The sequence below is a fragment of the Protopterus annectens genome, chromosome 7.part0 (genome assembly GCF_019279795.1).
Source record: "Protopterus annectens isolate FY-2018-M chromosome 7.part0, PAN1.0, whole genome shotgun sequence".
Taxonomy (NCBI): domain Eukaryota; kingdom Metazoa; phylum Chordata; order Ceratodontiformes; family Protopteridae; genus Protopterus; species Protopterus annectens.
In genome coordinates this window covers 791740399-791757747 of record NC_056739.1, presented here as the reverse complement: position 1 = coordinate 791757747, position 17349 = coordinate 791740399, and the positions used below count along the sequence as shown (strand labels likewise).

At 39.4% G+C, this 17349-nt stretch overlaps 1 protein-coding gene across 1 annotated transcript in view; it reads right to left on the bottom strand.

Annotated features, from left to right (window-relative positions):
• DNAH2 (dynein axonemal heavy chain 2) overlaps positions 1–17349 on the bottom strand; it is a 6636854-nt gene that overhangs the window by 5371650 nt on the left and 1247855 nt on the right. The window contains exons 18-19 of the mRNA XM_044077324.1: positions 16538–16726; positions 15213–15360 (exon numbers count right to left, since the gene is read on the bottom strand). Coding sequence (XP_043933259.1) covers positions 15213–15360; positions 16538–16726 — 337 coding nt within the window. The remainder of the gene's footprint in view (positions 1–15212; positions 15361–16537; positions 16727–17349) is intronic.

Sequence of the window (17349 nt, the reverse complement as noted above, 5' to 3'; positions counted from 1 at the left end):
ATCAGAACCTTGACCACGAAATAACTTAGGACCAATTCACGCAAATATACGAGATATGTCAGGACCACACGCAGTGTTAAATGAATTAGTAATACTGGCCTGCCCACATGGAGAATCTATTTTAACAGACCAGTGCCGTCAAGTGAAAGATTTTCTGCCAGCTTGTATCATCTCTGAGACCCATTAGTGGAAGACTAAATGGGAATTATGGATTTAAGAAAATAATTAATCCCTATGGTGGAGCAAAAGGCCACTCCAATTGATAGCTTCCTTAGGATGCAGTGAAACAGATTTCTGGAATGCTCGAGAACTAACTGACTAGAATCACACCCTTCTAAATCACAAAGAGGATAATTTTTGTTCTGAATTTTGTGATTGGTGTGCAATTACAGATAATGGAGGAAAGATATAAAGAATATAGATTTCCCATGTGGGCAGGCCAGTATTACTAATTCATTTAACCATCTCTGGTATTACCTTCAAAGCTCAAACAGAATCCATGTCTTCTGTAAAGAAAGCAATAATCTGAACCATCAGCATCTTGCTTATCCAGTGTTTCTCCCACCTGGACACTCCCGTTCTGCTGTTTTACAACCCATCTTCCTGCATTGCAAGAAAACCATCTCTGGGACTGCCTTCAGAGCTCAAATAGAATCCTTGTCTTCTGTAAAGAAAGCAATGATCTGAACCATCAGTGCCTTGGATATCCAGTGTTTTGTCCCACCTGGGTGGTCCCCGTTCTGCTGTTTTACAACCTAGCTTCCTCCCTCACAAGAAAACCATCTCTGGGACTGCCTTCAAAGCTCAAATAGAATTCTTGTCTTCTGTAAAGAAAGCAATAATCTGAACCATCAGTGTGTATGTCCTGTTTATTTTGTTGTTATTGACTTTTAGCTTATGTAACAGCATACTAAGTCGCGGTGGTACAGCGGTAGCATTGTTGCCTCACAGCAAGAGGTTCTCCTGTTCAATTCTCAGCTTGAGTGCCTTCTGTGTGGAGTCTGCATGTCCTCCCTGCGGTTGAGTGGCCTCCAAAAGACATGCGTGAATGGGTGTGCCTTTGTTGAAGGTTGGGCGTCGGCCTGGCAACTCGGCACCATAAAAATCGACTGCCAATCATTAGCGGACCGGAGTTCCGCTGTGGCGACCCCTAACCGGGAAAAGCCAAAAAGACAAACAACAGTATATTTAGCGATATGCAGCGTGTACACAAGTGGCCTACTGCAGCCTCTACCCTCCCTCCTTTTAATTCCTCTCTTACCCATTTTTTCAGGTAACCAAATATTGCTTGCTATACATACTAGCCACTAGGTGGCAGTATACACTCACTCCCAGTACCCATAGCTCTTACCAATAGCAAAAACATGCTCCTAGTGTTTCATTCTACAGTAGTTTTGTCTTCTCTTTTTGAGAACACTAAAATCCCCTGTGCTGACAGAGCATACCCTAGAGTAGTGTCTCTCACTTCTCACTGACAGCCCTGCCTAACTAACTTCACCCAACAGCACATAGCAGGGTTTCCTTTATTTATTTATTTATTTATTTCAGTTTGATAACCAGGGAAGTCCACTGGGCCAGAAGAACCCATTTTCAGTGGAGACCCGGGGAGAAAAGCTCCATAACTAAGCAAATTACAATATAAAACAGTACAGTATAAAACAAGCAAATTGCAATATAGAAATTACAGTATAGACAATAATAGGCAGCTCATACATGTTAAACTGAGATAATAAAACAAAGGTGAAGTTAACTAGAGGCAAACCCCACCTAATACAATACTATCAACTTACAATAGATAACTATCAACTTACACACCACCACCTTCATCACCTAGAACAGAACACACCTCAACCTTCTAAAACCCTACTTAAAAAATAAGAACCTTTGAAACTCCTCTCCTCTAACTCTAACAAATACTGATTCAAACTTCTCTATCAAATAACATATTCCAACCACGTTTTCCCAACAAGTTTGGAATCATTTGGAATCAACTACCACAAGACCTCTCATCCCCATCCCTTCAAAAACAAAAAAACAAACTTCAAAACATCTTCCTGTCTTCACCACTGGCTATGCTCTAGCTTCTTTTTCTGGCTAACTCTTTCTTCCTTTTCCCTTTCTTCTTCCTTCTCCTCCTTCTCTCTCTCCCTCCTAACTCTAGTATACCACAATACCCTCTTCCTATTTATATACATCTCTCTAATTTTGCTTCTTATAATTAAATTTTTTTGCTTCTAGTGTAAAAATCTAAAATACTTAAAAACTAAAATAGTCTATCAATACTATTCACTAAGTATACATTCTAATTCTAATTTAAAGCAAATGTTTTCTTTTTTATTCTTTTATTTTATAATTTCTTTTTTTTTTTTAGTTAAGTTTTATTTTTTTAGTAGTAGTTCCACTGAAATCTTTTTTTGTCTCCAGGGTTGATGGACATGTATCCAGTTGGATAAATAATAAATAAATAAATAAATAAAGTACAAATGGTGGAATTTACATCAAATGCAGCAGAAAAGGGTAAAAAATATTCATTAGGCAATGGAACATTCTGAAGGTAGAAAAAGATTGTCTGTAGCTCCATGCATTACTTGTGTCACAATCTCAGATCATGTTTGGAAGTCCACTCCCTTCTCCTCGGCTCCATATTCCCATCTTCCATTCCATCCCACTTGCTCTCTCCTTCCCCTGTTCCCTACCCCCTGCAGTTACCTTCCCCCCCTCCTCACACTATCTCACTGTCCCCTCCCCTTCTTCTTAACCCCACCCTCCAAGTCTACTTAGTTACAGTGCTACCAGTGGCTCCATTTTTAAATTGCCACACACCATTTTAGGTACTCCTGCAGTTGGCTGCTTGCGACACTCGAGTTGCATTCTCTTACCTATACTATATTTCTATCCAAAACAACTTATTTTGAACACATCTGCTCAACTCTGCAGTAATATTTGTAACCGAGCATTCCCTGCTCGTCTTTGTGTTTTAAGATCGTTAGTTTTAGAATGATAATGTAATGCCGTGGTAATTCGCTAACTGTTGTGGGTATTTACAAGCTCGTGATACCCTCAAGTGTTACCCTGGCTAAACATATTTTAAACTTGTTTTCTGTACTTATAGATGTATTTTGTGACTTGCTGCCATCCTTTTTGTTATTATTACAGCATTTTCCACTGCTAGTCTTTTTATATGTAGTAGCACACTGACTTTTCATTGTTTGCCTGTGAACACTTAGACAAGGATAAACGCAGTACCTAGCCCTATTTGTTTTTAAAAACTACTGGTTCAATCTATATTACAAGTAGGGTTGTTCTTCATTTTTATCTTGTTTGCTGAGCAATAACTGTGTTTGGATTGTGTACACCATGGATTGTTTTTCATTATATCTCCATTAGTTGCTGCTGCCCTTACCTTTACTCTCTGTAGTTGTTTCTCGTACACCCTCTGGCTATTTATATTATCTATCCTCCCTCTCTTCATCTTCTCTGTTACCCACTCTGCCTACTTCTGTCTTTGTCTACTTTGCTTGTAGACATTTTCCTTTTCCTTCTTTCACCCCTTGGCCATTACCCACTCAGTATACCTATCCATTGCCCCTCCCCTATTGGTTCTACTGCTGTACTAGCACTTTTCCCATTCCTACTAGCTCAAACACAAAATTTTTATATCTTCTTTACACCTTGCTTATCCAATGTTTCTCCCACCCGGGCACTCCCCATTCTGCTGTTTTACAGCCCAGCTTCCTCCCTTGCAAGAAAACCATTTCTGGGACTGCCTTCAGTGCTGAAATATAATCCTTGTCTTCTGTAAAGAAAGCAATAATCTGGAACATCAGCATGTACAAACTATTAGTTTATTTTGTTGTTAATGACTTTTAGCCTATGAAACAGTATATTTAGTGATCTGCTGCGGGTACACAAGCGCCCTACTGCAGCCTCTATCCTGACCAATTTTAATTCCTCTCTTACCCATTTTTCAGGTAACCAAATATTAATCATTATACATTCTAGCTACTAGGTGGCAGTATACACTCACTCCCCATACCTATGGCTCTTACCAATAGCAAACCCATGCTCCTGGTGTTTCATTCTAAAGTAGTTTTGTCTTCTCTTTTTGATAACACTAACACCCAGTACGCCAACACAGCATACCCTAGAGTAGTCTCTCTCTCTCTTTGTACTGACAGCCCTGTTTAACTTTACCTAAAAGCACATAGCAGGGTTTCCACTACCACTGAGATTGTCTGTAGCTTCGTGCATTACTTGTGTCACAATCCCTGATTTTTTTGGAAGTCCATTCCCTTCTCCTCAGCTTTGCCTGCTCAATTCGCCCTATGGGCTCAATCCACTCCCCTACCCTGCCCCCAATTCCCACCCACTCCACTACCTCTACATTTATAACCCCAAACACAAACCCCAACGCCACATAATCCAATTACAATTCTTCCCTCCCACCTATACTTCATCCCACCCCAAACTCTCCACCTTTCCATAACCTCCTCCCTGCAATCGCATCCCCTACTTCCCCTACTACTACCCACCATCTTATCTAATTCAACAAATCACCTATCCCACAACACTATCCCTTACCATTATTTTTCACAATCTGTCTCTCACTTAACCACCATGTTAATTAGCCCCATAACCACTAAATGCTCAACTCTTCTACTTCTCCTCCTAACCTACCTTCACCTTCTCTCCTACCTCCCAGATACAAGTCACTTTCCCCCTTTTCACATAACCTCACCTTACCCCAAATTGGACAACCTTTATTTCTCCTCACCTCTATTCCCACAACTCTCTGCTTTTCTCCCGAAAAATTATTCCTAACCACAGAAACCATACTCAAATTCCAAACAAGCCGAAACTCACACAACCGAAATCTCAAACCTAACACCATAATCCTTCAACTTATCACCATCCTTCTTTCCGGCAACATTCATCCCAACCCTGGACCCTCTTCCCCATCAGCCCTCTAACTCACCCTCTCCCCTTCCCCTCTCCCTGCAAATCCCTTCTCTTCGCTACACTAAATGCCCAAAGTCTATGTAACAAATTACCCAACTTCCATGGCTGGACCACAACCACCCTGACTTCCTCTCTATCTCAGAAACATGGCTTAAACTCCATATTAAAGACCCTGAAATCATTCCACCCAACTATAGCATCATAAGAAACAACAGAACCCACAAGAAAGGTGGTGGAGTAGCTGCTCTTTTTTCTTCCTCTCTTTCAGTAACTCCCTATACTAAACCTGTTTCCCAGTTTGCTAAAGCCAAGCTAACCATAGCCCTCCTTCAGCTAAACAAGTTGCCGCTCTTTATATACCACCTGGAGACAACATCCACACGTTAGAAAAACATCCTCTCCTGGTTCTCTGCTAACATTAACAATGAAACCTTAATCTTAGGAGACATTATTAATTGGACCACCATACAATCTCCCAAAAACTCCCAAAACCTCAACCTATATAACTTCACACTAATCAACTCATCTACTAGACCCCCTAAAGACTGCTCCTCTTGTAGTACTCTTGACTGGCCACTTGTTTCTCATCCCCACAAATTTTCTGACAGTGGTACCCTTCCTGACTCCCTCAGTGATCATCTCTCCCCACCTTCACCCTTCGTCTACCCTCCTCCATTCATCTATCTCATACCTACATCTCTACTCATTCCCTGAAAAACTTCACTCCAAATTCCTTCTCTGACTCTCTAAAATACACAAGCTGGGACCCTCTGAAAAAAACTCTCTGTGGATGATGGCATTCTTTTTCAACACTACATTCTTAAACCTGTTAAATAGCTTCACACCCTCCAGAACAAAAATAATTAAGTGTAAAACTATCCCTTGGTTAACCAAAGAAACCTTAACCCTAATGCATCTCAGAGACAAAGAATGGAAAAATTACCTGAAATATAATACTCCCATCTCCCTATCAGACTACAAGCTACTACATAATAAAGTAAAAAAAAAAAAGCATATTGCATCTGACAGAAAATCCTACTACACCATATTCCAACATAACCATAAAACTAACCCCAAAAAGTTCTAGATAGTATCTCTTCCCTCCTGCACCCTGGTAAAAAAAGTTAACCCTTGCCCAGATCCTAATGTCTCTGAACTTTCCTTAGCCACCCAATTTAACTCCTTCACAGACTCTATAGCAAAACTCACCACATCCTTCACAAACAATTCAGTGTCTCTTCCTCCCATCCCACCCCCGACAAACACCAACACTTCCCAACTCCTCCCTTTCATCATCAAGCCTATTCCTATCTCCACAATAAGAAAACTCCTTCAAAAATTAAAGACCAGTTCTAATGCCCCTGAAGGTCTTCCACCCAACTTCCTACAAAGAGCTGCCGATGGCATAGCCTTCCCCATCTCTATCCTAATAAATAAGTCAATTCGAGAAGCCTATGCACCCCTACACTGGGAAACAGTCTTTATTATTCCCCTTCATAAAGGGGACAACAACAGCGACATCCCTAATTTCCGGCCAATTGCCATCTTATCCCCCCTATCAAAAAATCTTAGAAAAATGTATTCAGCTACAACAATTACCCTATCTCTTAGACAATCACCTTCTAACTCCCACACAACACATATTCAGACCTGGACACAGCACCACCACTGCCCTCCACCTCTCCTTCCTCAAAATCATCAATAATGCTCGTGACTCCGGCAGTTTAGTATCCACCCTCCTTCTTGACCTATCCAAGGCCTTTGATATTATTTCACATAATCTTCTCCTATCTAAACTCTCTAGCCTCAGTCTATCCATTTTTTCTCTTAACTGGTTCTCCAGTTACCTCTCCAATAGGCAGCAAGCCGTCAAATGAAAAACCTGCACTTCCTCCTTCCTTAATACACCAAGAGGTGTACCAAAGGTTCTATATTAGGTCCTTTACTCTAAAGTTGTCATCAGTGTATCCCACATGCTAAGCTCATCCAATACGCAGACGAGTCTACAATCATCTGCACCGCTACATCCATCCCCATGCTGCTGAAATTAACCCAAAAAACTTTCTCATCTACAGAGCACTGGATGTCAAATAATCACCTAACACTCAATGCATCTACGTCCAAAATCATGTTATTTACTCCCTCTAGAAATACCATTATAGACAAAAACTCTTTTATCATAACCAGCCAAACAATGCTTCAATTGAAATAGTCTCCCAGACAAAGCTCCTTGGAGTCCTTATTGATGAACAGTTAAAATTTGATATTCACCTACAAACCAGTATAAAAACAAAAAACACCAAAAACTAAGCATGCTTTATCTCTACAACAATTATCTTACTCCCTCTACTAAATATGTCCTTTCCACCACCTACCTCATTCCCTCCCCTCTTGTATGGAGCCCCACTTCTTACTAACCTGCAATCCTCTAAAAACAAAATTGTCCTCCTGCTATATCAAACTCTCTAAGTTCGCTACCAGATATAAATCCTCCACCCACCACTGCAATGCCCTTCACAGATTAAACTAGCTAGAACTACCCAACTATCTCTCTTGTATCCAACTAATCTATGCCTGTAAACTCATCTTCAAACCTTCTCACTGCCCCTCCCTCCTCACTCAAAATGCACTTGCCTGATAGACTTCTTAGATCCAGTAATCAGAACCTGCTAGAACTACACAAACCTGCTCTTTCATCAGGCAAATTTTTATTATCCTTCTCTCTAGCACACCTTTGGAATTCCCTACCACCTCTCATTCATAACACCTACTGCCCCTCCACCTTCAAGGCCTTACTCCATTCCCATCTCTCAGCTGACTGGGAATGTTCCAGCTATCACTCTACATGACTTCACTCTACTCAACCCTTGTTCTCCTATTTCCCTCTCTCTTTCACTTTAATTATAACTCTGATCTCATCTACTCTAATTCCTCCCTCTCTTACTCCCAAATACTACCTACATTTTTCTCTTGAATACTTGCAATGACTTACAACTCTTTTTCCCGTATTGATCTACAAATATGTTAAAATGTCTCACAAGGCTCTTTGCCACTGCTGTTTTACAGAACTCTATCTTCTCTACTACGTTTTTTTACCCACATGCTCCATACAGAACATTTAAACCAATGAACTCTTCGCTTTTATACTTGACAATCCCATTCTACTTGTACACCTTTATCCAACTCTCTATGCAAACTGAATGTTCTCATACTGCATTATAACTTGCACTACTGTTTTTTACACCTTCTATTAGCTTCTCTTTTGTGAACACTACCAAAAAAGTGTTACTGTACCACTGATTTGTTTATATATATATATATATATATATATATATATATATATATATATATATATATATATATATATAATTTGTTTTTATCCACTGTATACTGTTTATGCACTGTATAAATATATACTTATTTGTATACTGTATAAGGAGCTTTTCTCCCTGGGTCTCCATTGAAAATGGGCTCTTCTCGGCCCAATGGACTATACCGGTAAACAAACTGTAAATAATTAAATAAATAAATAAATAAAATATGCAATAATCTTCCCTGTCACAGGAGAGGGAATGTGCCTACCTTGAACTTCTCTTTGTCCTTCTGGATCAAAACATAAAAGGGAATGACCACTTTCTGTTGTGTGAAAAGTAGGTCAGTCACCACTGCGTCCCACTGCTTGAAGACAAAAGGGAATGACCACTTTCTGTTGTGTGAAAAGTAGGTCAGTCACCACTGCGTCCCACTGCTTGAAGACCATAACCAGAAAGGACTTATGAATCCCCAGCTCCAGAAAAGGACTGGATCAGAGTCTCAAGGAGTCCATCAGTGCATTCACTTTGCTTGGAATGTGAATATCTGACAGGGTTATGTCCAAATCTATGTCCTACTGTCAGAACCACATCATCTCTGCACAAGAGCTAAAGTTAATGCCAACTTCTTGGTTAAATACCACTACAAAGTCTGGTTTTCTGCTGACATCACAGGAGATTCTAAGCCCTTCTTTTGTTGGCCTAAAAACAGGCCACACCTAATTAGATTAACCTAGTCAACAAAAATAAGTGAATAATTAAGAAAAAAAGTAAATTTCTCTTTCAGTGTTTAGTGTGACAAATACCACCCTAAGCTTGGCAGGGTTATGTGGATCTCCATTTTGTGAGAAGGACCCACTTTTGTTGAGTCAACAAGGAACTGACATGAGCTCTCCAATTTACTAGTGAAGCATGGACTATCTGAGCCTGCAATAAGTTCTAATACACAAAGGCAAGGTATGCATGGAAATAGATGGGAAACATCCATGAGTCTAGAGCATGGTCAAGAGCATCACATCAGGACTCAAGGACCAACAGAAGGCTTGTGAGGTCATGATGGCTTTGTAACAAATTACATGTCACAGTGGCTAATGCAATGTTCACATCTGCAGTTTTCAGGAAATAACTGCAGAGAGTTTGTGGTTGACATGAGGTCCAAGAACAATTCAAGCCTGAACCCTGTACACTGAAGTCCTCACCCAGGATGCCAAGGTGTGCAACTCCTAAGCTCTCACACACACTAGAAGGAGGAATATCCAAACAATGAAGGGTGTCAAACTCTGATCCAGTGAAGGGAGTCTGCTAAGTCATGTTCAAAAAAAACTTCTGACAGCTCAAGGAAACCCCAACAGGACCTGCAACCATAGCAACACAAGCCAGGGATGCCTCCATGGAGTCTCTTAACAGGGCCAGAAGAAGCCTGTCATCCAGTTACAAGAGCAAATTAAAGTCCTTCTCTTGCAAGGCTTGTGCCACCTGGCTAGTTCCATGGTGAAAGTAGTGTCTCAAAGGAGAGCCCAAATGTCAACACTTTACTGAAAGTGATTGTCATCCAGAGAAAAACAAAGTAACCTCCTGTGTGAATCACAGACATCAATGTACTAAATGGCATTCATCTTGTTTGGTGACACCATGAGTCACCATCTAGAACTTCTCTTATGGAATGTGTCTGAAGTTACCAAGGTCCAAAACAGGAAGGTATCTCCAAAAAACATTTCTTTTCATGACAATTATTCTTTTACTAAACCACATTTACTAACTCTCCAATGGCTTTGTCTTTTCAACTATTGCTTCTACACTTTGCTCTCAGTATGAGCTCTTTTTCCAGTTTTTAAGCTTTCAACAATAAAACTCATCCAGTATGCAATAATACAAATAGTACTGTTAAACAATGTAATTACATTGTTTAAAAACAGAACATAGCATGTCTTTCGTATTTTTGTTTAAAGTAGCACTTGAAAAATTAACTATTGTATCTGGCAGACATAACTATATACTGTGCTACTCTATATGTAGCTTTTCTCTCTAGACCTCTCCTAAAAAAGGACAGCCAACAAATAGAAACAAGTAAATAACTCTACCACAACTGTAGATCCCCAAGTCAAGTATGCTCCAGACATCCTGCACCTCCTCATAAATTACAGTCCACTAGACCCCTGTTCCAAAATTTATACATCTGACCCACCACTCTGCTTCTTCATTCTGCATTCATTGCATTTTCTAATGTCCTGCATCCCTCTTACCATAGTTTCTGAGTGCTAGCTTCCTCTCTAAGGCAGTTCATGTGGAAATGCATTATGGATGTTTACCAATCTTATCTTACCCTACACTATGCAGGAATGACTGATCACTCAAGTTTTCATCCTTCCTAGAAGTGCCTGTGACTGGTGACTGTTGAGTGTTGAGTGTTCGGAGAATCTCTTTGAAATGCTGTGCAGTGGTTTTAAGTAGCAGTGCAGAGTTGTGATTATATTCAGCTTGCCCTGGACTTATATAAACCTTCATTAGTTCTGGCCATCTCTGCTGCTGTAAAGGAAACTGGAGGGGATGTACAAGACTTTCTCCCCTCATTTAACTCAATCTCCAAATAATAGTTGATGGTATTCTTGGGAATTGCACTCTGTCTGCTGGTGTGTGTGCTTCCCTACCAGTGCAGAAAATGCTTTGTGTTTGAGTTTTTTTAGTGAGGGCTATGTAATGAAAAGCAGTGTTTGTAAGGAACACTTCCTGTACTGCTGTATCTGTTTTTCTAGAGTTTCTGGTAGCCTTCTTTAAATTCTTTCTTCAACAGTTTCTTGGTTGAAAGTTTCTTCTGCACCTAGATGATTACTTAATTTTAAATGTTAAAGCCTCTAGTCAGATGTAGGGTCATATACTTTCTAAAAGACTCTCTGGTGAGAAAGCCCCTTCTCGCTATGACCTGGCACTATAAAACTGGACATGGTGTTGTAAGGGAGACAGGATTTGTGCAGAGAATTAAACCAGAAAGAAAATATACAGATCAGGTGAAAAATTATCCTTTCTTGCTAATCTCCTACAGACTCCACTTGCCCATTGCAGCCAGTGCCAAGACACTAACAAAGAAAAAAAATGGTGGCTCTAGTGCTTGCCCTTTATATTAATCTAACGTAATGCTTCTCAAATGGTGATGTCAACCTCCATGAGGAAGCACACAGAAGCCAAAAAATGCTGTGCACTTAAAATTTTATGTACACACTTTAATTATGATTTTTTTTCTGTCCCCTGCACCTGCCAAACATCAAGCCTCCACTACAACCAGCCACTCATCCCACTTCATCAAAGTCAGAGGTGGTCCCAGTGCAGTCATCATCCTGGCAGCCAGGAGGTGTTTTTTTACATTTTGTGCTCTGACCTTGCCCCTGGGCAGCTGACTTGTTTGCATGCATACATGAGGGCCTGTGAAGCCTTTACCTGGGAGTGTGCTTACTCCTGCACATCTCCCATGAAGGCTTTTGAACACAACTTGAGAGTCACCAATCTCTGTGCAATAAACTGAATGCTGTGTACCTCTCTCTCATAGGTGCGAGTGCTGCAGTTGGCCAAACTGTACCCCCCCAAGCTGGCAATGGACAATCACTCCCACCCATTATTGACTGTTGCACCAGCACCACAGATTCATAGACTGTAGCAAGATTAATGACCTGGGGACCTATCTACATCTAGCCAAGTTTTCCCAAAAGAATAAAAGTTAGTAGTCCTTTCCAAGTCCCTCGGGTCACAGGCAGGCCATTATCCTAAAGTACAAATGGAGCCAACCTTTTTATTTTATTTAAATGATTTTTTTTTCTTAATGTGGGATCAGCTTAAATACAGAAGTAAAACGCTCAATAAATGTATACATTTCACTAAATGAATAATGCAGTAAACCAAATCTTGATTCTTTCAGCTGCAGGTGTGCCTGCAACAATGTCCAGAAGGTTAAGGACTTTTACATGGAAGAGTTTATATATGTACTTTGATATCCCAAGAAGACTTTACAGGATTTGTCTGTCAGACAGATACCAAATGCTGATGGTCTGATGGAAAAGGGAAAAATAATTGGGAACATACTTTTTTGGAATGCAACAAGTTGGCAGATTTTAAATTAGCATTTTTCTCTTTCAGAAATGTTGGGGAAGCAAATGGTTTTAACTAAGGAAATTATTCTTTTGAACTGGGATACATAATCTGAATTGCCTAGACATAGTAAGGCCTTATTAAGTTGATCACTTTGGCTACCAAAAAAGTAATTACTAGAAAATGGAAATCAAAATCTAAGCCAGTTGTAACCAAATTATTGAATATTGTAAAGAGACAAAGGAAGTGGAAGTCAAATCTTTTATAAAATGGAAAGAATAAATTACATAGAAATAAATAAAATGTGTTAGAACAATACCTGCAGAATAATGTTCAGGGAGAGTGAGGTTTAAGGGAAAGCAAGAAATGAGCAATATTTGCACAGCTGAAGTGAATGAAATTTGTTAAAAAGAAAACATACATGTATACTGCATGAATATAATTGAAATTGTTGCCATCTTGGCCAATTTCTCCCTTGTCAGCATGAATACCACTTCAGGTCTCCACTAAAAACAGGCCACTGGCCTAGTGGGACTAAACTAGTCAAAGTATAAATTAAATACATAAAATAAAAATATAAGACAGTGTCAGTGATTAAAATGTGATGATTTAATAAAAGATTTTTTAATTGTGAAGACCAAATGCATTTGTTTTTTTTTTAACTGAAAGATCAAAAGTATTTTTTAGCCATGTTATCTGATTTGACTTGGGAAGGCTTCAGCTTTATTACACTAACACCACCACATAATTGCTCTCCTAGTTCCCAAATTCACCATCACCTATGTCAAGATTTGACATCTTGGATTATGCATCCACTTCTTCCCTTTATCTGGTAGAGCAGGTTTGTTCATAAGACTGTGAGGAAACTAGAAAGAAGTCCACACTGTCACAAATGCTGTTACCTTTGCAGAGGGAGTAAATTCTGAGTTTGGTTAACAGCAAGCTCTGATGTGGATGTGCTGAGTAACACATTTAGCACTGCAAGGAAGCCATTACTACATTCATGGTGATGCGCTTCTCTATGCCCGGTCCTCCATACATTCAATGTGATGTGCTCCTCTATGCCCTGCCCTCCATACATTCCAGGTGATGTGCTCTTCTATACCGCACACACCATATATTCAAGATGACGTGCTCCTCTACACCCTGCCCTCCATACATTCAAGGTGATGTGCTCCTCTACATCTTGCCTTCCATACATAACTGTAGATGCCCCAGCAACTGATAGCTCTGCTCTACATAATATAGGGCATGGTCCCATCCTACCTTTCTCCGTCAAGAAAAGTGAACAAGCATTGTCTCATTATTCTGCTCCAAATCATCACTTTAACATTATCTTAATAGAAGACAATGTGACAGAAGACCAGCAGAGAAGAAATATTGAGTGACTGAGGGCTTGCCCTCCTGTAAGTGAGGGGTTGTGAGACAGCAACCACAGGGTTAATTTTCCAGCAGATGCTACAGGCTAGTACTGGATAGCAAACAGTCAAACCAAAGATTTGAGAAGACTCTTTGAAAGTAAGCTTTTCAAGAGTGAGAAAGCCACAGTCACTCTGAAGTACTACATGAGCTGGTTTTTGGTAAGCTTGGCCATCTGCAAAGAACAAATCCATACCCTCTGGCAAAATGTCCTCTAACTGCAGGACCACTGCCAGGCACTGGTAACATCAAGTCTGGGGGACAGATATAGCTAATCACTTCTGAAAAGAAGGGATAACATACAAATGATGATGATGTTAGATGCATGTTAGCAGTGTACATGGGAACGGATGGGTCAGTGGGTGAAGCCAAGTGTTAAGGGACTCTGAAGCAGAAGGCAACATGACCAATAAATAAATACAACTGCAAGCCAGCATGCAGGAACCACAGCCTCAAACTACTCCAACTCAATTTACTTACTGCACTTGCAGCTGTACCTCATGAAAAAAAGTCATACAATCTAACTACTCCTCACAAGCCACATCAACCTTCATTAGCCCTAGACCTAAACTCCACAGCACTGCACATGCTTTCCTCTCCCAGGCACCTACTCTTTGGCAAGCTGTCTCCATTGACATTAAGGAAATCAACACTTATTCCCAAAATGCTCCTGCTTCAGCAAAGGACATATCACCTAATCTCATTTCAGAGTCTCTTCTCCTCTTTTAAGATTTACCGAAGACTGGCCCACTTTTTAAACTAATGTATATATTGTACATTACAGTCTCTGATTTAACATTGCACTGTACTTTTTCACTACAATGTATATACACAGTTTTTTCTCTATTTAATTAGCCTGAACTACTCTGTCATTGCTAACATTTCTGTATTTTTTGCTTATGAAATATTTTGTATTTCACCCAGGCTGAGCCTGAAATTGGTCAAGACTGATCAGTGCACTACCCTGGTAAACAAATATAAATAACTAAAATGAAATAAATTTCTTGGATTATAAAGCAGCTCAAATGTGCTGTAGCACTACTAATGCTGGTGTCTAGTTAAGTCTCACAATGATACCCAAGTGTAAAGTACCAGAAGTGTTTCTACCCATTTTGAAATGTGAATTAAATCTCTATCAACAAACAGAAGAATTGAATAATTTACACAAGTGTTTGCAAAGCATACAAAACGTGAAATAGATGCAATGGATGCATACTTCAAACATTCTGAAAATGACCACAAGAAGAACAGATGACAGCTAATGTTCAATGAAAAATCTCTCCTACAACTCTAAGTACAAACCAACATGCTTAAACAGGCTGCAAGCCATCAAGCACTCTAAAAGATGCTGCCTAGTAGTGGACACTTAGTCCACGTAATGAAGTCTCCAAACAGTCAGCTACTTTTCATGACTACAGAGTTTTACAGAATCACACAGCTGCTTACCCACAATGGTGAAGATAGGATCCCTCTGGGACTTCCTCTTCGTCAGGATGTCTGGCAAGTGCCGAAAGATGGAAATAGTGTGGATGACCTCACTGCTGAGGCTGTTGACCACATCTGCCAGCTTTGTGAGTGTTGGTGAAAATTCCACCTGAAAAACAGAAGGAAGAATCTGTCATCAGCCAACATAAAAAGTGCAAGGCAATATTTGTCAAATACAGAGGAAAACAAAGCATGAGATGCAGTATGGGATGAATGCAATCTTACACCATTAAAATTGTTAACTGTAGTATTTTGTTGACCATTTTAAAGAGCATTTCTGTCAAACTTCACAAACCTCCTCAAAGGCTGTACAACCTCAGAGGAGTAAGGGACTGCCAATGTCCAGCTTGAGGGTATGTGTGGGGGTTTACTCACCAACTTTATAATTGTTTAAATCTGTGAAATTTGACAGAATAATCCAGCAATGAAACAAGCTTCAGTAAAATATAACACATCCCCACAAAATCGAAAAGAGCTATCAGTGGAGTTATTTTTCTTAAAACTACAGCTGTGTCTGCAGTGCTGCATTGCTTTACCAATATTTATGTCCCTTATAGTAAAGCAGCAGTAAAGCATATATCCCACTTATGTTATACCCAAGATCACCATTGGCCATGCCTATCTCATATATACCAATCAAATCCAGCTCATGGTCAGTTCGTTTGAGTTCCCACACTTCTAAGCAAGGCAAGAAAGGCAGAGTTTCTTAAATTGTACTACAAAACTCTGAAACACAAGAGGAGAAATCCATATCAGTAAATTGGGCACCTATAAGAATCAGATATTAGGCTGCACCAATTTTCCTTTCTTTCGCTAGTCTTTTTGGAATGGATACAGACACAATGTATACAAATGCAGGCAGTAGCAGCTTACATGCTTGTTCACTAGCTCTGATTTATGCAGCTTGTACTCCACAGAGGCAAAAGGAAAGACAAGTATATTCTCATAAATGTTTAACCTTTCTTCAACAACCAGTCTGAAATCTTCAACCACCATGTTGAATCTAAATCATGTGTCCTCAGATATAACCAGTGTGCCAAGCACGCATCATAGGAAGGGAATATAATTAAAAATTCAACATCTTTTTGTCACTTTCCTTCTCTGTTCATACATAGATTTGAATACCTTTGAAAGCTAGGGTTTGTTTTTTGCTGAGCAGTATGAAGGAAGTGCATGCTACTGTTGTGTACCCTAGCTGCCATGCTACTGTGGTACACCCTAGTTGCCATCATATTCAGGGTGTAGGAAAAGCTTACCAGCCTCTGAGATTTACAGTCATAGATTACCTGACCTGTGCTTCCAGCTACATTATTCTGTAGTACTACCATCACCCTGAACAGGGGGTTGGGAGAGGTCTTGGTATCTCCATTAATTGCTTTTGAGAGTTCCTGTAAAGACCACTTAACATTCAGCCGGAAAGCTTCTTCCACAATCTTGTCCATCTTCTCTGTATAATTAATCCAGTGTTGATAAACCTAAAACAGATAAGAAAAAACAGCAGGTTCAAGAAATAAATAACCATTTAGGGCTAGGTTCTAGGTTTCAACAAGAATCTCATGAATATAGTGTATATTTAGTTCCTTTTCCAAATAACTTTTTATTGAAAGAATTTCTGACTGCAATAAACAACTACAACAAACAGTAAGAATACACAGTAAATGAATGATGCAATAGAAAACATACAAACTATGTACATTATTTATAAAAAGTTATATATATCTTTTAAGAGCACAAAAACGGAAACCTTTATACTTATATAAACTGCCTTTTATAAATCCTGTAAAAAAATAAGATATGTTCAATACATAATGAAATTTCACTCAAAAATAGAGAATAGTAAATCCAAGATGTAGTGAGAATTGTTTACTTGATGCATGTGGAAAAGTTGCAAGAAACACTTTTTTTATGTAGCAGCAAGTGATTTTTTTTTATAATATTTAAATACTCTGATTCTAGGCTTCATTTATTCATGTTAGAATTTGACTAATTTCCCATTTTATACATTTGGACCTACTGTTATTTGTGTGCAACAATAATTTATATGATTTTAAGCTATGTGCCATATTTTTTAAATCTATCCCAGTGTCATCACCTTTAA